The sequence below is a fragment of the Anoplopoma fimbria genome, chromosome 9 (genome assembly GCF_027596085.1).
Source record: "Anoplopoma fimbria isolate UVic2021 breed Golden Eagle Sablefish chromosome 9, Afim_UVic_2022, whole genome shotgun sequence".
Lineage (NCBI taxonomy): Eukaryota > Metazoa > Chordata > Actinopteri > Perciformes > Anoplopomatidae > Anoplopoma > Anoplopoma fimbria.
The window spans coordinates 10,912,311-10,937,729 of record NC_072457.1 but is presented as its reverse complement, the minus strand read 5'-3'; the positions used below and the strand labels follow the sequence as shown (position 1 = coordinate 10,937,729).

The window sequence follows — 25,419 nt, the reverse complement described above, 5'->3', positions numbered from 1 at the left end:
ATGTCGAAAAAAATTGAAAAAAAAGTCATACTATAGTATGTTGAAAAAAGTAAAAAAAAAGGTTATACTATAGTATGTCGAAAAAGTCATAGTATGGTATGTCCAAAACTGTCATAGCATAGTATGTCGAAAAAAATTGAAAAAAAAGTCATACTATAGTATGTCGAAAAAAGTCAAAAAAAAAGGTTATACTATAGTATGTCGAAAAAGTCATAGTATGGTATGTCCAAAACTGTCATAGCATAGTATGTCGAAAAAAATTGAAAAAAAATGTCAAGTATGTAAACATACTATAGTATGTCGAGAAAAGTAAAAAAAAAAAAATTTTGGCCCACGGTTATACTATAGTATGTCGAAAAAGTCATAGTATGGTATGTCCAAAACTGTCATAGCATAGTATGTCGAAAAAAATTGAAAAAAAAGTCACACTATAGTATGTTGAAAAAAAGTCATAGAATAGTATGTCGAAATAAATCATTAATGATATATATATTTTTAATATATACACTATTGTATGTCATAGAATAGTATGTTGAAAAAAGTAAAAAAAGTCATAGTATAGTATGTTGAAATAAATCATTAATGATATTTTTTTAAAAGTCATACTATTGTATGTCAAAAAAAGGCATACGATAGTATGTCAAAAAAAAGTCATAGTATAGTATGTTGAAATAAATCATTAATGATATTTTTTTAAAAGTCATACTATTGTATGTCAAAAAAAGGCATACTATAGTATGTCAAAAAAAAGTCATAGAGTAGTATGTCAAAAAAAGTTATAGAATAGCATGTTGAAAAAGTCATAGAATAGTATTAAAAAACATCTATATATAGTATTTTAAAAAAAAGTCTTGCTATAATATGTTGAAAAAAAGTCATAGAATAGTATGTTGAAAAAAGTAAAAAAAGTCATAGTATAGTATGTTGAAATAAATCATGAATGATATTTTTTTAAAAGTCATACATTACATTACATTACATTACAGTCATTTAGCAGATGCTTTTATCCAAAGCGACTTACAGGAAGTGTATTCAACATAGGTATTCAAGAGAACTACTAGTCACCAGAAGTCATAAGTGCATCTCCTTTCTTAAACAAGCATCTTAAAGCATAAACCAGAGCAAAAGTATAGTGCAGAGGCAAATTACTACGAAAACAATAATTGCAACAGACTAATACGAATATAATAAGTGCTACAAACTACTACGAATAGGATAAGTGCAGTAAACGAATACAAATTCAATAAGTGCAGCGAACTGATACGAATACAGTAAGTGCAACAACTAATACGAATGCAATAAGTGCTACGAGGAAGGCTCAGGGTAGTACTTCTTGTATGTTGAAAAAAGACATATTATAGTATGTCGAAAAAAAGTCATACTATAGTATGTCAAAAAAAAGTCATACTATTGTATGTCGTAAAAAGTCATACTATAGTAAGTCGAAAAAAGTCATGAAAAAAGTCATAGTATAGTATGTCATAAAAGTCATAGTATAGACTGTCTAAAAAAGTAATAGCATAGTATGTCGAAAAAAGTCATTAGAAACTCAATGTATACTATTCAGTAAAAGTCATGAAAAAAGTCATAGTAAAGCATGTCAAAAAAAGTCATAGTATAGCATGTTGGAAAAAGTCATAGTATAGTATGTCGAAAAAGTCATAGTATAGTACGTCAAAAAAGTCATAAAAAAGTCATAGTATAGTATGTCATAAAAGTCATGAAAAAAGTCATAGTATAGTATGTAAAAACAAGTCATAGTATAGACTGTCGAAAAAAGTAATAGTATGGTATGTCGAAAAAAAGTCATGAAAAAAGTCAGTATAGTATGTAAAAAAAGTAATAGCATAGTATGTTGGAAAAAGTCATGAAAAAAGTCATAGTATGTCGGAAAGTCATATAAAAGTCAGATTATAGTATGCCGCAAAAAGTCATAGTAAAGTATGTCGAAAAAAATCATAGTATAGTATTTTTAAAAAAGTCATAGAATAGACTGTTGAAAAAAGTCTTAAAAAAGTCATAGTATTGTATATCGAAAAAAAGTCATAAAAAAAGTCATAGTATAGTATGTCGAAAAAAAGTCATGAAAAAGTCAGTATAGTATGTCGAAATGAATTATGGTATAGTAAGTAAAAAAAAATCATGGCATAGACTGTCGAAAAAAGTCATAAAATGTAATAGTATAGTATGTTGAAAAAAGTAATAGTATGTAGAAAGAAGTCAAAAAAGTCATAGTATAGTATGTCGAAAAAAATCATAGTATAGACTGTCGAAATAAGTCATAAAAAAAGTCATATTATAGTATGTCGTAAATGTCCTGAAAAAATTCATAGTATAGTATGTTGAAAAATGTCATAGTATAGTATGTCGAAAAAAATTATAGTATAGTAAGTAAAAAAAATCATAGTGTAGACTGTCGAAAAAAGTCATAAAATGTAATAGTATAGTATGTTGAAAAAAGTCATAGTATAGTATGTTGAAAAATGTCATAGAAAACTCAATGTATATTATTCAGTAAAAGTCATGAAAAAGTCATAGTATGTCAAAAAAAGTCATAGTATAACATGTTGAAAAAAGTCATAGTATAGTATGTCGAAAAAAAGTCATAAAAAAGTCATAGTATAGTATGTTCAAAAAAGTCATAGTATAGTATGTCGTAAAAGTCATGAAAAAAGTCATAGTATAGTATGTCGTAAAAGTCATGAAAAAAGTCATAGTATAGTATGTCGTAAAAGTCATGAAAAAAGTCATAGTATAGTATGTCGTAAAAGTCAGTATAGTATCGAAAAATGTAATGGTATAGTATGCCGAAAAAAGTAAAAAAAAGTCAATGTATACTATTCAGTAAAAGCCATGAAAAAAGTATTAATATGTCCAAAAAAGTCACAGTAAAGCATGCCAAAAAAAGTCATAGTATAGTATGTCGAAAAAATTATTGTATAGTATGTCGAAAAGAATTATAGTATAGTATGTAAAAAAAGTAATAGTATAGACCAGTGGTTCTCAAATGGGGGTACGTGTACCCCTGGGGGTACGTGAAGGCACTCCAGGGGGTACGTGAGATTTTTTAAAATATATTTAAAATTAGCATCCATACAAAAATCCTTTAAAAATTGTTATTTAATAAATATTCAATAAAATATAATTGTAAGTTCATGAATTGAATTCAATGCAACAATACAATCTTCAGTGTTGACAGTTTAATAAATCAGACACTGATGGCAGAGCGCTGTGTATTACATCTTTTTTTCAACCAAAAATGCTTTGCGCTGGTTAGGGGGTACATGGCTGAAAAAATATTTCACAGGGGGTACATCACTGAAAAAAGGTTGAGAACCACTGGTATAGACTGTTGAAAAAAGTCATAAAAAAAGTAATTTAGTATTTTTTTAAGTCATAGTATAGTATGTTAAAAAAGCCATAATATGGTATTTTAAGTAAATATCATAGCATATTATTTATGTTGAACAAAGTCAGAATAAGACATTGTATAGTATGATAAAAAGTCATAGCTCAGTATGCCTTAAAAATGTCAAATGTTGGAGCAGCCAAAATATTTACCAATGTATGAGAGAGCTCAGGCCATCAAGCAAGGAAAGTATGGTGTTTGGTCTTTTCTAGTTTCATATTTCAATTGTACATGAACATCCCTTCCGTTACTGTAGCGGCTAAAGGTATACAGTTATTGAACGTTTATGTATGGAATTATCCCCCCGCAGCTATATGTCTCCACCAACCTGTCATGCATTTCCAAAATCTCCCGCTATACTTACAAAATATAATTTTATCCTATCAGAGAATTTTGTGAAATTGTCATAACTACCAAATTAATTGTTGAGGTATGGCCAAAAACATGTTTTATGAGCTCACAGTTACCTTAGACCAAATCTAATCAGTGCATCATTAAGTCAAAGTGGATGTTTGTGTCAAATCTGAAGAAATTTGCTCACGGCTTTCCTGAGATATTACAATAATGACACAGAAGTGAGGTCACAGTGATATGACCTTTGGCCTCAAAAAATTGAATCACTTCATCTTCAAGATCAGGTGGACGCTTGTGCCTCATTTGAATAAATTCCCTCCCTGTGTTCTTGAGATAACGTGTTCACAAGACTGGATGGACCGACAACACGATAACATGCCTCCAGCATTGTCACTGAAATGGTCCCCCCAATATAAAAGACAGAAACTAAACACCACAGTTTTGAAACAAAGTATTTATTTTGTACAGCCGCGAAATAAATAAACTGTACTTGTAACTTTAGCACAAAACTGCACCTTTGCCCTTTTCAACATCGTCATAAAAAAAACAAAAAACCCAAAAGAATAATATGGCTTGAAATGGCAAAGAGGCCTTAATGTGATTAAATGTGTAGAGATCGTTATTTAGTCAAACCATCTGAATTCAAAACAAAACCTTTTGTCAAACAACTGAAATGCTGCTCCGTTTCACACAGAAAATTGAAAATGTATGAGTTAAAGTGAAATGTTGACAAGGACATGGAATTTTTTTGAACAACGAATTTCTTTAAATGAACAGTGACCCCAGTGTTTCAAATATTTACCCCTGAAAACTGAAGTGCATTCTACAAATTATGGTATGCAGCTTTATCCTGCACCCTGTGGCACCAACATTTGAAAATCTAAAATGAGGAACTGCATGTACAGTTCAGTAACATTTTATTTCCCATGGAGTGTTAAATGAAAATAGAAAAAGGCACACAAAGTCTGTCAAGCAGTGTGATTCCCAATAGGCCATTAACTAAGTGCACTAAAACCGGTGTATCAGTCCTTAATAGGAATGCAGGGAATTACAACTACAGAGTATCAGGCACAATACTCTGCAAACAAATAGACTTTTCAGCAGATACACTATTTACAGGTTTGATGATTATATTAAATACCAACTTAAATAGATAGACCAACACATCAAATAGACTTGTAGATAAATAGTCAATATAAGTCAATGTTGTAAAAGCGTGTTTATAGTTTTTTTTTTCCCGCGGCTCCCAAGAATAAAAAACTGGCAGAAATGTTTTCACTTTTCTGACAATGAGATAATCAGACTGAATGGCAGTTTATGGCATGAGCAAGTCAGATTTCCCCTTTGTTTTTATAACCCTTACTCTCAGGTACATTTAATCAGAAACATGACATATTTTGAATGAATTAGCTAGTTATAGCATGTAAAATTTAGAGGTACAGCTACTAGAAGAAGCGGGGACAATACATACTTAGTGAGATTCATTATCTCAGATTGTCACTGACAAACAAATCAATGACAAACCCCCTCAACTAACAATGGGGTCCTGGTCGTGTGCTTTAAATGATTGTTACCTTTCTGACAGCACCCCTGGATCTCAGTTTACATCTTAATTTTGGCATAGAGTTCATCAATTTGCTCGCTAAAGTGGCTCCGAATATCAGTCCTCTTGGCCTTCAGGGTGGGTGTCAGCAGGCCGTTCTGGATAGAAAACAGCTCAGGATGTAACACAATATCTCGAACCTGCAGAGGAAAAAAAAGAGCAAAAGCAGATTGAATAACACAAAGTATAAACTAATATTAAAAGTAGTGGTGTAACAAACAATTGCATTATTATCCAATAATCTGTTGATTATTTCTCAATTAATCATTTAGTTTATGAAGCGTACAAAAACAGTGTTTTTTTTAAGCACAAGGTGATGGATTCAAACTTCCAACTAACAGGTCAAAAACCAAAAACATTCAGTTTACTATCAAATTATACAAAGAAAAAGGAGCCCATTCTAATAATTGATAATATGTACGCAACTATGGAATTAAATGAAATCAATTTAGCAGCAACTCATTTCAGCTCTAATCTGAAGATGAGAAATTAAGAATTATTATTGAACCAAATGTGTTTCTGCATTTAAATTAGTTTCTGTGGCCAGACCAAATGCAGCTGAATGGAAAATCCAGAACTTGAAGGCATTTTATTTAAATTAAGTCAAACATGGCAAAAATCACCTGCTCAAAAGACTTGAGTCCTGCTTCTTTTCCCAACCTCTGTATGTCTTCCAGAATGGCATTCTTCACATCCTAAAAACAGTCAGAAAATTGTTAACATGAGCAGCACTTGTTGCCGTGTGTTTGAGCTGCAGATAGTAATTACTCTCACCTCGTTTTTGCACAGTTCAGAGTAGGAGCCTTCAATCCCTTTTTTCTTGATCCAAATAGGTAAAAGGTCTGGATCAGGTACCACAATCCCCACCAGACATGCCTGAAAATGTAACACAATTAACAGGAAGATAAGTACAACACAGATTGCACCATACTAGAAACTGTACCGTGCATTAGGATAAAAAATATGTGATATTTAGTGCTACACCAGTTTCGCATCAATAACTTACCTTTAAGCTTTCGCCGTAAACAAATACCTGGCACACTGGATCACTGAGACTATACACCGTTTCTATTTTCTCGGGGGCAACGTATTCTCCTTGTGCCAGCTTGAAAATGTTCTTCTTTCTATCAATGATCTTCAGAGTGCCACTCTGCAACGAAACCAGGAAATAAACACAAACTGAAATTATGGTTACAACTGATGCTATGCAACCACTCGTAATACATCTTTCCATAACAATAATCATATATCAACAGTGCTCCTGTTTCACTTACAGGAAGCCATTTCCCAATGTCTCCTGTGTGCAGCCATCCATCCTCGTCGATTGCCTCTGCAGTTTTCTCAGGATCTTTCAGGTATCCCTTGAATACATTTGGTCCTTTGACACACACCTAAAAGGTGAAAACATTGATGAAAATCACATTTCTTCAAAAGTTTCAATTTGTTACGTTTGCAGATATCATACTTGTATAAATGCTACATTGAGACTTTACAATGACCTTTTTATTACATTTAATGACCATTTTTATGCTTACTATACTGAGTTTCTTTAAATAATTATTTTAGGCTATTCTATACTATGACTTCTATACCATGTTTTTTTTTTTAAATGTATTTTTAATGGCAAACTATACTATAATCTTTGTTTGGCAAACTATATTTGAAAGACTCTTTAGTGGTATTTTTTACAACATGACTCTTTTATATATTTATATGGCTTTTTGCTTTATAACTTTTTATGACATTGGTATGACATTATGATATACTACACTATGACTTTTTTATGATGTAATCTATGACATACTATACTAGGACTTTTTAATGCATGTTTTAATTACTTTTTATGACATTTTTTATATCATACATCGTCATTGTTTGTTAGCATGTCAATTTTAGCATTTAGGCTCTTAACTTACTGGAAGATTAACTCTTTCATGTGTAACTTTGCCTTTGGTTTTCCTCTGCAGTCATGTGAGTTGTCTAACCCTTATTACACTGGAATAAAAGATTCATTATGCAGAGTTCCTCATTTCTTTTTTGTTCTCTTCATTAAATTTGGCTGACATGCAGCTACTCTTCAGAGACAGAAAATTAAGACATTGAGTTGTTTTAGAATAAGTTACACTGACCGTGTTCATTGTAATGAAAATACTGTATGACATCCCAGTATAACACTTTTATGTGCTTTTAATAGTTCTTGGTATGGCATTGAGTCATGTGTTAGTAGTATGATTTCACTGTTGGTTTTTGGAATCTTTTTTTTTTTATATAATGATTATTATAAAATATCAAAGAAATACTGGCCTTTAAGAATCTTTACTTAAAAAGCAAATATGTACATTTCCCGCACAACTTTATGTATTTAATTGTTACTCATTCTTCACCTCTCCTTCTCCATTGGCTGCCAGGTAGTTCATTTCTGCCACATCCACCAGTTTGATAGCATTGCAGGGCAGAGGAGGCCCAACGTGACCTGCAGACAAAAAATAGTCACAGTTCAGTTACATGGTTCAAAGACAGAACTGTTTAAATTTCACGCAAAAGCTGTATTACATGATAAAAGTCAAAAGCCTTTACCTGCTGTCCAGTCCCCAGGCATTGACATGGAGCATCCAGCTGTACATTCAGTCTGGCCGTAGCCCTCATAAAACTGTGGAATGAAGAGCATGTTTTTAGTGACATTCATGCAAACATTACCAAACAATAAATGAGATAGGCGAGTGGATGTGGCTCACCTGGCAGCCCAGTGCAGCTCGTAGAAACGTCAAGATGGTTGGAGACACCGGTGCCGCCCCTGTGATGATGAGTCTGACACGACCACCCAGGCTCGCCTGGAAAGCGTCATAAAACCCACTGGTGACTCACTTTGTAAAATTATTGTAGGGAGCTTGACATGTGTTCTGTGTTTATCTGACCTTTAATAAAAATAAACAATTATTATGCCTTTAAGAAATAATAATTAAGAAAATCAAATATAAAATGTATAAAAAAATAGGTTTTTATTATTCTGTTTAAGTATGTGTGATATTTTAGTAATATCATGCATATTTTTTTTATCAAGTAAAAGTAAGCTTTAGTTGAAGAAAAACACAAGATGCCATGTTTACCTGCACTTTTTTGAAGATGAGTTTGTCCCACATGCTGTCCTTTCTGACCACACCACTTTTAAGCTCTGCCTCCTTCCTACTGAAAGCAAAATCGAGCAGCCATCTCTTCAGCGGCGTGTTGGCTTGACTAAATACCTGTGAGTAATTGAGACAAGCTTCATTTTAATCACCACATTTGATATTAAACATTAAAAAAGGGCAGCAAACCAGAGAAATGGGACTTGAGTAAATTAGTAAGTAAATTCATGGATTAAAAAACAAAACACTATAGTCATAGAATGAGGTTCCTGAAAAAATAAGTACTAGTGGAACAGCTGGCTCTTCTTTTAAAAATGACTTTTGTAGACAGTAACATTACATAAACTCTGACCTTATCAAACATTCGGTTGAGGAGACGTGGGACCACGGGGAAAATTGTTGGCTGCAGCGTTTTCAAATCATCCATCAAAAGTCGAATGTCGCCTTGGAAATAGCCGATCCGAGCCCCGTGGATGAGAATGACACCCTGATGAAAAGAGAGCTGCGTATTTCTCATTGATGCAAGTTAAATCAGTGTGGCAATTTAACCACAAGGGGGCAGTGCTGTTTTGAACATTTCACTTAATGTCCAGTGTGTGTTATTTAAACCCACTGCAGTATTTTCCATAAGCTGTTACTGGTCGTGCTATTAAGTTTCTTTGAAGGTCAAGGATGTCAAGGCCATCTATTGATCGCAAATTCATCAAAACAACTCAGGAGGACATGAAGTTGATCAACACACGCTGCATTTTTGGTGTCACTGCATAACACTACACAAAGTTTTTCACTTACTCAGCTGCAGGTCAATTGATGCCTTACTTTGAGGATAATAAACATGCTTTTCTATTAAACCTTTAAACCACATTTAATTGTGCAACATATCTGAAGGAAAGCAACTCCAACACATACCTGTACAACTCTCTCAAACATGTGAGCTAGAGGGAGGTAGGATATATGAATGTCATGGAGGTTCAGCATGCAGTGTACCTGCGGAGAACACACAAAACAAAACACATGCATGTATGCAGGTCAAGCATGGCGTACTGTACCTCCACCACCCTCTCAAACATGTGGGCCAAAGGAAGGAAGGAGATATGCACATCTTTATTGCTGGGCTTCAGTATGCCCTGGACGACAAAGTACACAGGGGGAGGGAGAGGAGCAGGGAGGAGCAGACACGAGGGGAGGACAGATGAAGAGAGGCGAGATGGACAAGAAATAATAAAAGGGGTCAAAGAGAGTCAACCTGAGTAAGACAGAGATTAAAGATTTTAAGCAAGGTTTAACAAAAAGCTCAAAGTTTATTTTTATTTAAAATTTTACTCAAAATGTATCTGATCCAAATCTCAAAGGATGTAGGTTTGGTTTCAGAAGTTGGGTCAGCTCAATTCTGTCAAAGGTGTAAAAGAAGGGGGAGGATGCCATGTCCAGCATTTTTACATGAATCTAGCAAGTAATAAATTGTGATGGCATCATTTCTTGTGCTTTCCAAGATAATGATAGTACAACAAAAATGTGTTGTGTAAATATCTGCATTATTTATGCACTACTCCTGCTCAAAATCACATTTAGTTTCTTTGATAGAGAAGACTGTATTTGCGTCTTTACTACAAAGACTGCAGTCATTTACTGGCTAATCTTTGATATTCAGTTCCAGGGGCTTTTAGGGGAATATCCTCTGTAAGCAAAAACATAGATTAAATTATTTGTATTCATGCAGAGGAAGCAGAGGTACTTTTTTCAGCTCTGAGTAGTGTCTCCAGGTTCACTCTCAGGCTGTGACTGAAAACAATAATTTAAAAAAAAAATGAGGGGAACACCAGTAGAAATAACGCTGTGCATTAATGAAGAAAGAAAAAAAATCTAAAAAAGGAATATTTCAGAATTAATAAAACCAGAAGCATCCACCTTTAAAACAGGAGGACTAAAATCAAACATACATTTATTTTAAGATACAGTACTTAAATCATTCCAGGTCGAGTTGGTTGATTACCTCTGTCATTCTAATGAAAGCTGCAGTGTTGGAGATTACATTTCCATGAGTAAGCATTGCACCTTTTGGGTGTCCTGAAAGCAAAGTGACGATCATGATTATATATGAGGGAAAAAATGACATTTCCAAAAGGTTAACGTTGTAAACAAGTTGTGTAATTACCTGTGGTACCGGATGTAAAGCAGATAAGTGCAAGGTCTTCGGGTTCAGGGAGCTGTAATCAGATCACAGATCAACACGTGTTAAGCTTGAATATCCATTTCCTTTGTGCAAGATGATATATTTTAGTACAGTGTCAAAAATAATCTTCCTGCTTATTACAACAGAATTATTCAAGTTGAAAAGCTTCTGACTGTAGTAATGAAGTGTGAATGAATAGCTTTTTTGTCATCTAATCAACAGGTCACTCACCACTGGTTTCTGGAGGTTGGCTTTTCCCAAGGCCTGGAACAAATTCAAAAGTTCAGACAGTGAGATATAGAGTGTCTGTAAGAAGGGCTGATAACAACCATGCAGCGCCTTAGGGCCTAATTTCCATTTAGTTAAAACCAGAACATGACAGTGTGACTAGAACAGCAACCACAGGAGGCACAGATAATTTTCTTGAACATCTGCTGATGGTTGGTGCTCAGTAGATAGATGTTGTAATAATGTACAGAAAGAAGATTAAGATATTATTCTCACCTCAAACTCTTTGAAACTCAGAATTTCAATGCCAGATTCTTGTCCACGCGTCACCAGCTCGCTGTCAAACGGCTCTATGAGGACAATCGTCTTCACTGATCGGCCTTTCCCACTGGCACAGTCAAAAATCATCCGAGCCTTTTCGGGTACATCGCAGATCACCGTTGTGATGGCAGCTGGAAAACAGACATCCCCAGATTAACCACTTAGTTTGAGTCAGTATCAGTGTCCTTGATCTAGAGCACAAAGATAGCGCTGCAGGTGGTGTGTGGTTATTGTTTGAAGGTGAACCTTTGTCGATAATGTAGCCGATGGCTTCGGTGCCAAGTGTGTCATACAATGGAACAGCCACCATGGAGTATGTGTAACAGGCCAGCTCTGAAATGGTCCACTACATGGCAAAAAAAAAACACATACAAAAGATCAACATTACTAATGGGAAAAAAAATATTGGAAGGGAATTACTTCATATAAGCTACCAACATCAAAAGGTACCGTGAGTTGAGTTTATTCATAATTAATTAATCAGGGCTTTTACACTGTATAGCTCATCATTATTTTATTTGTTTCTCAGAAATGTTGATACCATTGCTCAGAATCATCACCAGCCTGATAAATCTTAACTCGTCAATTTTTCCCCCTGAGATTTAACCTACAGTTTATGGTCATCTTCTGCGGATGGCGTTTGCTTAGTTTCAGAAACGCAGGTAAAAGCTGGAAATTAAATTACGTTTGTTTTTTTTGTCAAATCCATTCTGAAGAATTAACTTGAATAAATGAGGTGTAGGAAGCAATTCAGATGTGTGGAACCAGGTCATATGTAGCGCATCAAATGGTGAACCCGAAACATAAAATTGGACATTACTCAGGTCATTACTCTCATCAAGCAATAATCTAAATCCAACTTATTTTCTGTCTTCCGAATACATGATTGCAACACGGTGGTGAACTAAAGGCTGGTCTAAACGGTGAACACTGAATGCTTAAAAAACTGTGGAACATAAGCGCATAAGATGACATTATTTTTCGTACCTCTGGCCTGTTCTGGGAAAAGATGCCAATAAACTTGTCTCCTGTATGAGAATGTCCTCTGTGAAGGAGAGCAGAGCCGATATGCTCCGCTCTGTCTGACACCTGTACAAAAACAAAACAAAACAAAAAAAATGGGTTTTTTTTTTTGGAGACTTGGCTGGTTGTGTATTCAGATAAAAATTGAATGTGAGATTTCCATGTTTGTGGTCCACATCTCACCTCTCCATATGACTGCCACTCATACGGCTGGTTTGGTTTCCTTGATCCTAGACATGGTCCGTCATCTGCCAAAGAAAATGCTCACTTTTATCTACATTCACAGGAAAGATTAGATCATATGTAACTGAAACAAGATTCCCACTCACTCGATACTCTGAGCCCTCGTTGGAACACCTCGTACATTGTGCGTGCATCGCTGTAGAAGTGTGTCAGGTGCTCATCGCTGTCGTTCAGTATCGACCTTCTTGCACGTTCTCCACCCTACAAGAAAGATAACATAATGTTAAGATCAGCACTGACAAATCTTCGACACCTCTACCTCTGGACAAACAACAACATTTCACTAGTCGTGAGCACAAGTGAGAAGACAGAGAGCACAGCTTTATTTTGTGGTAAACATGTACTCAGGATGACCTGGTTCTCTGATATTTTGGTATAAACACAAACATTGATCCTGCATATTACATGATGCAGCATTTTTAGTTTGAGCTGAAATGTGAAAGGACAGTAAGCGAGCCATGTGCACTTAGTCGGCAGAGAGAGAGATCTATTATATTAGTTTTGTTTCTCTTTATAAGACTCAACTAGTTCCCACTGAAGGTGACGAAAACTGAAATCAAGGTTCTTCATTTTCTCCTTCCTCTGTTGCAACCTTAAATTTGTATTTGTTTACATGAACTTTCTGTTGCAATTTTAACTTCACATGAAAGTTTTATATCTACTGACTTAATCATGACAGTGTTCAAAAACCAAAAAGTCTCCTGAAATATTTCAAATTGGTTGGGAATAAGTTACTACTTTCTAATAAGGCCACCTTTGTGATAAGTTTAAGGGGCAACTAATGGCTTTATTAATAGTTATCACATTTTTTACTTATGTGTTATAGATCAACTATCAGCCATTCATACTGTGAGAATGGGTTGCTAGGTGAAAAGGTAACTTGACTTGACTATAAATAAATAACTGTTATTAAAACATTAATAAGTGCTCACTTTCTTATACACTATTAAGTATGCATTCATTTTGATAAGTTATTAATGAAGGGTTTTAAATCCCTCAGGTCTGCAGGTGTAAATTAGATGATCAGTAGTGAACAGCCCATGAGCCACAGAACTAGCTAAAAGAAAAGTGTACTGCAAACTCCACACAGAAGGTTGTCTGGCCCGGGAATTGAACCCGGGCCCCTCTTGCTGTGAGGCGACAGTGCTAACCACTACACCACCGTGCAGCTGTATTAACCATAAATAAAATAATTTGTTACAGCTGATAAAACCAAGGGTTTCTTATGAGGAAGTTTTCCTAGAATGATAAAAACACAAATATCAATGATTTCCAATTTACCAGCAAAGCCAACTTTAACTGGTCTAAGAATTACTTTTTAGCACTTAAAGTATAACGAGGAGTGAGGATGTCAAAGCTCGTAATTGAAAGATATTCAGCTGTAATTAAAGTTTCTGGGAAGGATCCCATTATCATTCCTGAATGAGGTCTGGTGACTAATCTCCTTTCAGTAGTTGGCTCATGCTTCAGTTATTCCGCTAACTCACAGGACTACAAGACAGTGAATGGACAGTTATATCATTGTTTTCTGTGTCGTAAGATCCACATTGCATTGATTAATTGAGGGACATATGATATTACCAGAGGAAAAGAAAAGAGATCACTTACTGGCAATTCCACTGACTGCATGCCGAGATCACAGGGTGGTTTGAGGGCTTTCGGCCGGGTGGCAAACCAGTAGGTGGTTATAGCGGCGAAGGCACCCATCCCCATGAGGGCATTGGTGGGCAAGCCGCGCATGTACTGCCGAAGATCCTCCAGCTCGGGCAACCGCAGTTGTCTCAGGACATCCTGAGCCTGCATGACTGTTCTGCACTGACCCTGCAGGGAAACAGAGACAGAAGCATAATTACATTAGGAAACATTCAGTCTGCTCTTTGTGTGCCTGTGTTTGCCTCTGTTCCAGTAAAGCTCAGATATATGTTTGTAAAATATGTTTTATTTTAACATAAAATAACCAATTTACCATCCATGTGAGTGTAATCACAGACTTTTACTGTAAGATTATAGAAAAAACTGTTTTACAAAGTTTCTTCTTTCAAAGGGAAATTGTCTACAATGCTGTCCCTTCAGGATGCCGTTATACAGCAGGCGGTAGTATTTAATCTTTTTTATCAATGGGTCTCTTGTTGCAGACACTCACACAGCAACATCAGAACCGTTCACACTGAAGAAGAATAGTGGTCCCATTCAGAGTTTGAGGCAGTTTAGTACCAGCTGTGTCAATGTGGTCACAAATACATCCTATACTGAAAACCCTCAATGTAAGGCGATTTTTTTTTAACTTCTTCTTTTATTTTTATTTTTTAAATTAACTTTTAAAGAATATTACGAATGTTTGTTTTTTTAATGGATTTTTTTTAAAGCAAAGGGCAAGAATTACAGGATGATTAATCGATTAGTAGAACTAAATAAAATTAACCATTTTGATATCCAAACTACAAGAAATCAAAAAAAGTATCTTGTTAAAGGTGACAATATCTGTTTTGCTTGTCTTGGAATGATTTAAATGGAATATTTGTATGTTTTGGACTGCTGGTCGAACAGAACAATTTAACTATTTTATTAAACAATTTCTATTTTACTTAGGATCTAGGATTTTGTGATGGTCTTTTTATGTTTTTTTCTGATGATATAGGGATTAAGGGATTTTCAAGAAATAATCTGCTGATTAACTATAATGAAAACAATCGTTAGCTGCAGCACTTACATTTAATAACATCTGAACTATTATCATCCATGTGTCAAACATATTAACAGCTGCCATAAATAAAGAAATGTTCTCAATTAGAGCGACATGTTAAAAAGTGATCCAAAATCACATCGTTTTGAAAAATATTTCTTATTTTACACTTTTATTTCATTGTTTCACTGTCAAGCAAAGTCAAACATAATACAGAACTGGTATGAAAACATTTCTGGCATGATCACATACTAATAACAGAAACGTACAGCATGTAACAAAAATAAGGTTTCAGGGATAGATCTACAGTGAATCATGTGTGACAGGGTGATAAAGCAGCAGTGGAGTTCAGCCCTGACTCAGTGATGATCCACCACTTAGTGTTATTGATTATTTGGCATTTTTCATTATATCACATGCTTAATGTCTCAAATCTTCAGCTCTGAAGGTTTCCTTTCATTGGGCCCTTTTAACAGCAGAAACATCAGCTTTTAAAGATCTTGACACTGTTTTTCACTAGATCAGAAATCACATGAGTTTATTTGATTTTTTTTATATACATTATATATATATTTTTTATTTCTTAAGTTCGATACAATTTATTTTCCTTTTTAAGGAGCATCTTATTTTACGTCATCATTTCATGTTCAGCTATTCTTGTTGTTGTTTCAAATAAAAATAAATGTCAGTCCTTAAATGAGATAAGAGCCTTTTTCTTTGAGCAGTCGTTAGGTCTAAAATCCAAAAGATGAAGATTATTTTTAAAGACAATCTTCTAACAGAAATATGCTGCCAAGATTACTTTTATGTTCTCCACTTCTCTAACTTCCATTAACGATGCACACAAAAGGAAGATGTGCTATCCTGTTCAACAGCTTTTCTAACAAAGACACAGGAAGGAAATATGATGCCACACATCTTCTGATCACAAGCTTCCGTGGAGTTATAAGGACACAACCACAGACGCTGTACAATAAATGCTACTCTACTTACAGTGTGTCTGAGGGGAGTGAGGTTTTCTGGTCTCAATGTTTTAGAAATGAACTCACTGGATGAAACCCCATTTAAAAGTCCTGGATATATGGCTCTGTTCCACTAAATTTTAATAGAAAAGTCAAATGACTTCTAATTAAGTCAATTAAGTTCATGTAAATGCAGCTTAGACAAGCCTTTGGCAGGAAAGACATATTTAAACTCAACTTCTAATAGGATCTATCTAACCTGCGGGTCTTTTTCAAATATCAAATCTGGATATGAAAATACATTCATATCAATATTTAATGTGGCTTAAGTGAATCATGTCCAACTCATTTGACCTCTAGATTAGATGCCAACAAGCCTGAAGGTAAACGAACAACCGCCACATACAGTAGGTAACAACTGACTTCTCACCTACTTCTATTATTACCACAGATCTCATGGCAACTGAGACCATTGCCAACTGGGACAAAGTATTGTAGACAATCTACTTTTCTTTAATTGACTTTCATAACAATTTAAATGCAGCAAATTGTTGAATGTGTTGCAGGATCAAAAGAGATTAATGATAATCTCCTTCATGTATATATTCAAATACCAAAACAAAAAGCACTGAAAAGATTAATTTAAGTTAAAAACTAAATACAATAAATCAAAACTCAATTTCTCCACTACAGTAAGTTTTTCAGGTGTTCCTGTTAGCCACCATGAAAGATGAGATGATCAAACCACGTCTGTGTCAGCAAATCAAATGTAGCTAAATGCATTTTTCAGAAACTTTAGTATCGATTGTTGACAAAGGAAATTATATTATAAATCTCTATACTCACAGTCCCACAATGTGTGGAGAAACGTACAGACAATGTCCAAAGGCAGAGCGTGTAGCTATCTGACCGGCCCTTTGCTGTAGGACTTGCTATTAGAAGGACTCACACTGACCTCTAATAGACCAGTGAGGTTCTCATAACTATGAATAGCAGAAACACGCCCCTCTCAAACAGAAACACAGGCGCTTGAGGCAAAGCTGCCCACTCACTTGAGCGATATTCAAGCAGCAGGTTGATTTAAAACACAGTTTGAGCTTTTTGTCCTTGTAATAATACTACTAATATAAGAGTGGATTACAAGTGGTTATCAGGTGTGAAAAAATAGTTAGAAAAAGGTAATGGCTGCCACAAATTCAATCACAATTCAAATTTAACCGATTGCCGAACTGAGTGACTTAAACATGTTGAGTGATGTTTATTCAAGACTGATTGACTAATGTCTTATCGTACATTATCTGGACACAGTGTGTGAAATTCTTGTGTTGCCGAGCATCCAGACGGGTGAAACTTGTCAAACAAGGAATTACATGCTTGCTACAAGGAGGTTATTGTGTTCTACATATTAGTTAGGTTGACAAACTACCCTTATTTATTCTTTTACTGATATCCCAAGGTATGTGAGCACTAAACCACACACACAAACCTGAGCATAGGAGCAGATTCCTTTTAGTCTAAGATAAAAAATAAGTTAATATTTACAGTCAATTGACTAAAGTTGAGTGACGATCTACATCTTAGTTTCTTGCATTTTCAACTGAGACAAATGAAAACTGTGGGTTAAACGTGAACATGTGGATCTCAACATTTCCTGCTGAAGTTGTCTGCTACAACAACCCAGAATAAAAACAAGCAGACCAGAGCTAAGCATCATCAGCTGATTGTAACAAGCAAAATACACATGATGTTTTTGGAGTGTAACAGTAATTTACAATGCTGAAACATGGGGGTAGGGTAGCATGGATAAAATCCAATTCTAAATCCATGGTATGTAATTGTATGTCATGAGATCAACGCTAAAAACATAGCAACACAGACATCTTTCTAGATATTTCCTGGGTTTTATGGATACAATAAAAAGAAAATAGAGTCTGTTTTTGGTTAATTCTGCTAATTAAATTCCCGACAAATCTAGATATTTCACCACATTGATGCTCAATTGTCCTATTGCCAGCCTCAACTGAAATCAGCAAATAAATTATTCATAACTGATTCATCAAATTACAGTTTGGTTGCAAATATCTTTATTAACATAAAAATGTTTGTGTTTCTCTTTACGATAAGAACAAAACTTGAAAATTGCCACTATCCACTATCATCTTTATCAATTAACAAACTTTTTGAAAAATGTCTGAACTTAAGTCCAAAACACAAAGGTGTTTATTGTTACAAGAGAAGCTGCAAATCCTGCCTTGTGTAAAGCTGGAACCTGAGATTGATAAGCATTTTTTTTCACTCGTTTTGTTGATAAATTACTGAAACATTTAAACAATTGATTGCTTCAGCAGTAAATTATGACTTGGTCTCTGGAAACATCTGTTTTTGGGGTTTGACCAGAGGATTTTTATTTTACAGACTAGATAATTTATTAAAGAGCAATTGATAGATGATGCAATAATCAAAATAGAGTTACGATTCAGCTCATGTGCGTGTCTTTCTGTCAGATGACCAACAGTAAAAAATATGCCATTGATTGCATGCTTGGCAGTGAGTTGCTGAAGTCAAAAGGTAATGCAACAACCCACCCCCAACCTCTGCTCTCCATACTTGGACTGGGAAGAAGACAAGCCAATGACGGAGCTAGCTCGCCGGTCACCCCACACCCAAGCACACACAAGACATTGGAAAAAAGAGGGGGAGAGGGCAGCTGGTCCATTTGACACATAACAGAACATCAAGACTGCAGCTTGAGAGTAGACTACAGCTGTAAGTTTGAAACCACAGCCAGGAAGTTACAAAAAGAAAAAGAAAAAACACGTTTGGTCAGCCACACTTGATTTCCTCAAAAATGTTCAAGTTCCTCTTTGTGGGTCGATGCACAAACAAAGACGGACAAGACAGACTAGTCAGCTTGTGTGTTTAATGTTAGGTTAAATGATTTAAGCTCATTATTACAACCTTAACACTGGAGGTTTTAACACGTGGAGCCTTTAAACAAACTTGGCAAGACGGTCACTTTCAAATCTCAGAAGCAGCTTTCTCTAAGTGGTGACATGAATTTGCACAAATGTGTCTATGTCATGCATAGCTGAATTATTAGATGATTAATCGATTCATGGGGATGCAGTCAGAGAGATACTTGATATTTAAAGACCTTCCTAAACCAAGAACACTATCGTACAAATGTAAGAAAAGTATTATATGAGCATGTCTGGCAAACTAGCTTACAACCTCTATTAGTAACTAGTTACTACCAAGGTTAAGGAGCTCATCATAGCGTTCATGTAACATGTCTTCAACTGGTGAGAATGATGACTTTCGCCCCAGGACCTTAAGCTTTAGCATGTCATGAGAGTAGCGATCAGAGTTCATCTATTTGAGAACCGACTCTCATTGTTGACGAGTCACCTAGAAACAAGTCAACCTGATGTTTTATAACCAACTCGTTGAGCTCACATGATCTTAATTACCGTATTTTCCGCACTATAAGGCGCACTTAAAAGCCTTTAATTTTCTCAAAAAACGACAGTGCGCCTTATAATCCGGAGCGCCTTATATATGGATTAATTCTGGTTGTGCTTACTGACCTCAAAGCGGTTTTGTGTGGTACACGGCGCTCTGTCAACATGTTTTAGTACGACTTTGTAAACTACAAAGCCGCACCGCTTGCAGCATTACCGTAGTCAGGAGCGTCGCGGAGTAATACATACTGTGCTTCACCATAATAACAGTGTGTGTGTATAAGGACCCAACATGGCACCTGTCAAGAGACACGCTTACGACGCGGACTGCAAACTCAAGGCTGTCAGTCACGCAGTAGAACATGGGAATAGAGCAGCTGCGAGAGAATTCAACGTTAATGAATCAATGGTACGGAAGTGGAGGAAGTTTGACTGACTGACTGTTTTGTTTCGCTTAATGCGCCTTATAGTCCGGTGCGCCTTATATATGAAAAAAGATCGAAAATAGACCATTCATTGACAGTGCGCCTTATAATCCAGTGCGCCCTATAGTGCGGAAAATACGGTACTTCTATAGCTACAAGTAGTAAAATCTGACAGACATTTGTCATTTTATCAGGCAAAATCAAAATTAGCTGGATAGAAACGAGACACTGCTTCTTGTTTGAATACAAGGACCTAGTGTATTGACAATAACTAAACTTTTATAATTAGTAAACCTTGTAAACTATGAGATGTGTTTTGCAAAAGGAAAGCTTGACAGGGGTAGCAGCAGTAACAAAGGTGTTATAGCAAGCAAAATGTCTTGAACAACCAAATATTTGGTCTGTAGCAGGAAAAGGATCTTATTAATGCGAAACTGGGTACTTTTTTAAATATGATGGCAATAAGTGGCCATTACAGGTTAAAGAAACAAAATGAATCAATAGTTGCAACCTTGATGTCATGGACATCTGTATTACAACGGCTCCTTCACATCCTTGTTGTATGTCAATGATTGTCAGTTACAGATTTTCTGCCTAATATAGCTCTGTGAAAAAACCTGAAACCCAATGTGCTCAGGAAATGACCACATACAGTGTTTCACTATTGATTCCGTTCTAAAAAAAACAAGATTTATTTTTTTATCTTGTGCACAAGATGTAAAAGAATATATAAATATATAAACATTAGCTGACATATATTCCTGTGTGAAACCACTTACAAAGGTTCACAGCGTAAGAATGCTTTTGGGCAACTGATGTACTTTAAACACCCTACCTGAAAGCTGGAAACGTTTAAACAGGAAGTGCATAGACTTGTCACTGCTTGGCTACAGGAGGTTTTTTTAAGCTAATGTGACATCTTTCATCTGCTTCACCCCTCTAACGGACACACGTCCAGCCTCCTCCAGTCACATTCAACCCCAGTTTTAGGACACAAAGGCTGACCTTGCACAGGACAACCACGCTCAAGACTGCAGGTCTCGTACCTCCCTGGTGAAATCGCACACTCCCAGTCACATGGTCTCACAGTGGAGAAATGTAGGGGAGAGAGAGGGGGGAGGATGGGATTTGTGAAGTGGAACAAAGGTCACACACCCGTCAACGGCTACCAACACAGCATCAGGACACATGACCTCTACACTGTAGGTCAAAGAAAACGTGTTGTCGTTTTGAAATGATTGTGCAGGAGTCAATATGGGCAGCAAATCAAAATTGAAGGTCAGATTTTTTTAGTGTTAAGAAACAAATGTTATGTTAAGATTCAAATTTGTTGGATGCTTTTTAATCCTGATTAAACATTTGCGAAGCAGATACATTTAAAAAAAATAAAAAATAAAAAATTAAGGCGAACATCCATTTATACGAGCTAGCAGTCTTCTTTTTAACTGCCTTCGTGAGTTGCAGTGCTACATTACCTAACTTGTTGCCACCAACAACTGTCAATCAGCAGGAGAATGCATCACTTCCTCGTTCGCATGAACAAACAGTTGGGACCCACTTGTTAAAAAAACTAGTGGTTGAAAACTAAACAGGGTACCTTTAAGCACTTTGCTCTTCCACTAAGCTTAGTTTAAGTGACTTTGAATAAAAATTAAAACTACAGCACACCGTATTACTTATAGTTTGTTCTCTTGTATTTAAAGTATTGCTTTAACTAAGCTGCAAGAATTATTTTCATCACAGATAAATCTGATGATTGCTTTCTTGATTAATCGTCAATTAGTCTAGAAAATGTCAAAATCACTGTAGCTCAAACCTAGCATGACATCATAAGTCTCAGAACAACCGTCCAAAACTCCCACGCATGCAATTTACTTTCACATAATAAAAAGAAAAGCAGCAAATCCTAACAACTGAGGGAATGTTTGGCTTTTTTTGTTTAAAGAAAAATCAAATATCAAAATAGTTGCCTGTTGTAATACAGTGAATCAGCCGATCGATCAAAATAAAATTTCAGTAGCCATGCAAGATGAAAAGAGATACTTGAACAGACTTTACAAAAGAAGCATGAAGCAGAACTACACTGTCGAATGGATGAGCTCAAATATACCAAATGGTTCAAGATATGAAGCCAGCTTTTCATCAATATGCTCTGGGATAAATGTGTGCATCCTATTTTCCCACAATAGGATGATTTATTTTAACTGGCTGATATTTTCCAATAAGGAAAAAAACCCTTTCGGAGAAAACAGCATTCACAGTAAATCATTCTTCTCTTAACGCTCCATGCAGAAGCATGCTAATTTGAGGTTGGTTCGTTAATCCGGATCCTCAACTTGATGCTCTCACATGATTCTTTTAAATTCACTTTGGTAGGTTATGACATTTGAGAAAGTCGGTTTGGATCATGGACTGTATAAAATGTGAACTTAGTCTCTTTGAGGTCACCCTTATGTTTCTGAAGAGCCATTGTGAAGCTCAAAGTGGACGGCTTCACCCGTCGGCGTATTTGGAAGTGACGTAACAGCAATCATCAAGAGGAGACAGCTAGCAGCTAGCGAACCCAAGACGGCAACCATTTGTCACTCAAAGCGGCCACGCCCTCAGTTATGTCTAACTTTAAGCCTTAATACAATTTAAATTGGTGAGTTATATAAAAATTCATCCCCCATATAGTTCTCATGAACGGGCATATTAGCTATAGAGACCAAACCAGCTGTTTGTTCCAGGCTTTAAACATGTTTATTTCTGTTGTAAAGTTTGGCATTTTTACATGGAGGTCTATTAAGATTGAATCACTTTCCATTTGAGTAAAAGTTTAGGCACATCCGAGTTGGATTTATTTTTACTTTTGGTTGGGGTGACTATTCTAATTAATGCCGTAAAATTCCTGCTTTAAAAAAAAAAAGGTCTTTCATCAGAGCCGCTACTGATCGTTGTGTAAACACCAGACAGCTCATTCGTTTGCATGCTAGATCAACCCATACAACAGACTGATAGTGGTATTCTCAAATGACCAAAGCAGAGTGACGACAGAAGGGCAGTCAGCTCCTGAATCACAAAACTACAGTGGCCCTCTCTGTTTGCAGAACTGAAATCTCCTCCTGTTATCAAGGGCAAATAGCACATGATTGAATCTGCACGGTCACTTTTTGATCATCCCATGTCTGAAGTGCAACTTCTCATGTGACTACACATTATGGCCAGAAGAGCATTACTTAATGTTAAAAAAATGCTGTTTAAAAAGAGCAGAAGTTGCCAAACACAAGTTACATTCCAGAGATTCCTGCTAGAGGATCTGTCTCAAGATCCAACCCTTCATATTACAGCATGTTGGGACACCTACACTCTGTTTACAACACAAGACGTTTCTGACCCCCAGCCGTGACTTTCAGAAGGAGAATTTATCTTGTCTGATCTTACTGAGAGAGTAAATAACAGAAACAGACTCAACCTCTGATCTTTATAACACCCGTCTCTCTAATTAATGCAGTGATGTTCAAAAAGTTTTCAAGTTAACTCCCAATTATTTTTTTTACTTTACATTTATGTTGATCAAATGCAAATAAATCAGATCGTTGAATGTACTCCTGCAGGTCTGGCACCCATTTCTTTCCACATGTCCTTGTATGTGTATCTTGGCTACAATTCCTTTAGAAGTGTGTAAATATATTAAAAAAAAATAAAAAATGACAACAGGTCAATCAAATCAACTCAAATACTGATATATGGGAACATCTGTAAAGATCAAGAATGGCTTATAAAGATGAAATATTCTACAATATATACACATCATGGTGATCATGTAAACTTGCCTAAAGAAATTAATCCTAACGCCATGTCCGTTGGGATGATCATACAACTCAAACAAGTTTGGCAATAATACGACTAAAAAAAGAAATATGAAAAATGGGAGCGGCCCAGAACCTGAAAAACCACCGGTAGCCTATAAAGTCTTCTCCTCGGTGTGCTTTTCAGACTTCCTTTGAGAAAGTGATCTAATGAGCAGTGGTTTCAGTTTAACAGATCAGAAACATATACAGGGATATGGTTTGGAAGCAACTACATGCGTCTGATAATGGTCACGTTGATCCTCTTCGTCCCACGTTGTAATCACATTTCATAAACAATTGCGTCAATATGCTTGGCAGTTGCACACCAAGCGGATGAGGCCGAGACTAAACAGAAAAAGTTTCCAAACAAAGTATCATTTCTCACACGGTGTATGATCACAGGCTACGTGTCCATATCTCTTGTTGTTTCAAACGATCAGCTTCACACATACACGGAACATCTCAGCGATAACGACAGATAAGAGATAAGATAAACACATTCTTCTGATTAAAATACATGATATTGAGTTAACAGGCTGTCGACGCAATCATAATGAAATAAACGGAAGGAAGATAGGATGTGGAGAGAAGGTACAAAACGTGGTTTGATCTATTTTAGGGCAACAATAAGCGATGCGCGGATTTCCCCCCCCTGAGGACTCGTAAAAGCACCACATTTCAATAAACGTGTGTAAATAACATATAGGTATGTTAGTAAACGCAAATGTGCGCGTAAATATTTGAGGCATGAGGTAGGAAATGTTTGCACTAACCTGTGAGCAGCAGCAGATCCGGAGACCGTTCTTGAATCTTGAGGAAGCAACAGCGGCGGCAGCAGTCTACATGTTACTCAGCTGGTGCAGCTCTCAGCCAATCAGGAGCGGCCACACGTGTTGCTTCTCCTGAAGTTTGAGAGGCGTCCTGTCATTGGTCAAACAGTTGTGACACTAACTGTATATGTCTCACATACAATTGTGTGAATCATAATTAATAACAGTAATAAAGAATCATATGTATTATAACCAGAACAGGCAGCCAAATGAGAAGGGAGCAGTTAAGGGAGAAGTATCTTACACATTCAGCTGTAAAAGTTACTAAGTACACTTACTGACCTAAATTCTGTACTGAAGTACAATTTAAGGTAATTGTTCTTTACTTGAGTATTTCAATTGTATGCTACTCTAAACTGTAGTTGGTAAAGTTGGGACAAATTTGATTTACTTAACATACTGCTATAGTATTTTATTTCACCCTTGTTCAACGAGTCTTATTTAATCTATAATAATACACTATAATTATTTGTTGATTATGTTTTGCATTATTCATTTGAATTTGAAAAGTAACTACTTAATTTAATAAATGTAGTGGACTTTAAAGAACCCCAAGTATTACAAGTACCTTAAAATTGTACTTAAAGTACTTTAGTATATGTAGTTACTTTTCACCCCTGCCTAGCTATATAAACTGCAGCTACAACAATAAAATGCTATTAACATGCTGTTGCATTGATATTAACAATAATGACATCTGCACATGGGCCATTTTTCTAATAATCAGACTTACTTCTAGGGCTGCA

The 25,419-nt window shown here is 35.8% G+C and overlaps 1 protein-coding gene across 2 annotated transcripts; it reads right to left on the bottom strand.

The window, feature by feature from the left end:
* Positions 1-4,226: 4,226 nt before the first annotated feature.
* On the bottom strand, positions 4,227-24,721 carry acsl1a (acyl-CoA synthetase long chain family member 1a). 2 transcript variants are annotated; one of them, XM_054603837.1, is made up of 21 exons: positions 24,617-24,721; positions 14,088-14,300; positions 12,566-12,680; positions 12,420-12,484; positions 12,201-12,302; positions 11,460-11,559; positions 11,169-11,344; positions 10,896-10,928; positions 10,647-10,698; positions 10,485-10,558; positions 9,541-9,618; positions 8,844-8,978; positions 8,474-8,608; positions 8,102-8,197; positions 7,944-8,016; positions 7,751-7,839; positions 6,641-6,757; positions 6,373-6,516; positions 6,141-6,242; positions 5,990-6,061; positions 4,227-5,506 (listed from the first exon to the last, which is right to left on the bottom strand). In XM_054603837.1, the coding sequence occupies exons 2-21, from the start codon at positions 14,280-14,282 to the stop codon at positions 5,366-5,368; spliced, it is 2,094 nt and encodes a 697-aa protein (XP_054459812.1). In that variant the 5' UTR covers positions 14,283-14,300; positions 24,617-24,721; the 3' UTR covers positions 4,227-5,365. The 2 variants fall into 2 exon arrangements, with proteins under 2 accessions (XP_054459812.1, XP_054459810.1); XM_054603835.1 differs by lacking the exon at positions 9,541-9,618 and adding an exon at positions 9,401-9,478.
* Positions 24,722-25,419: the final 698 nt, after the last annotated feature.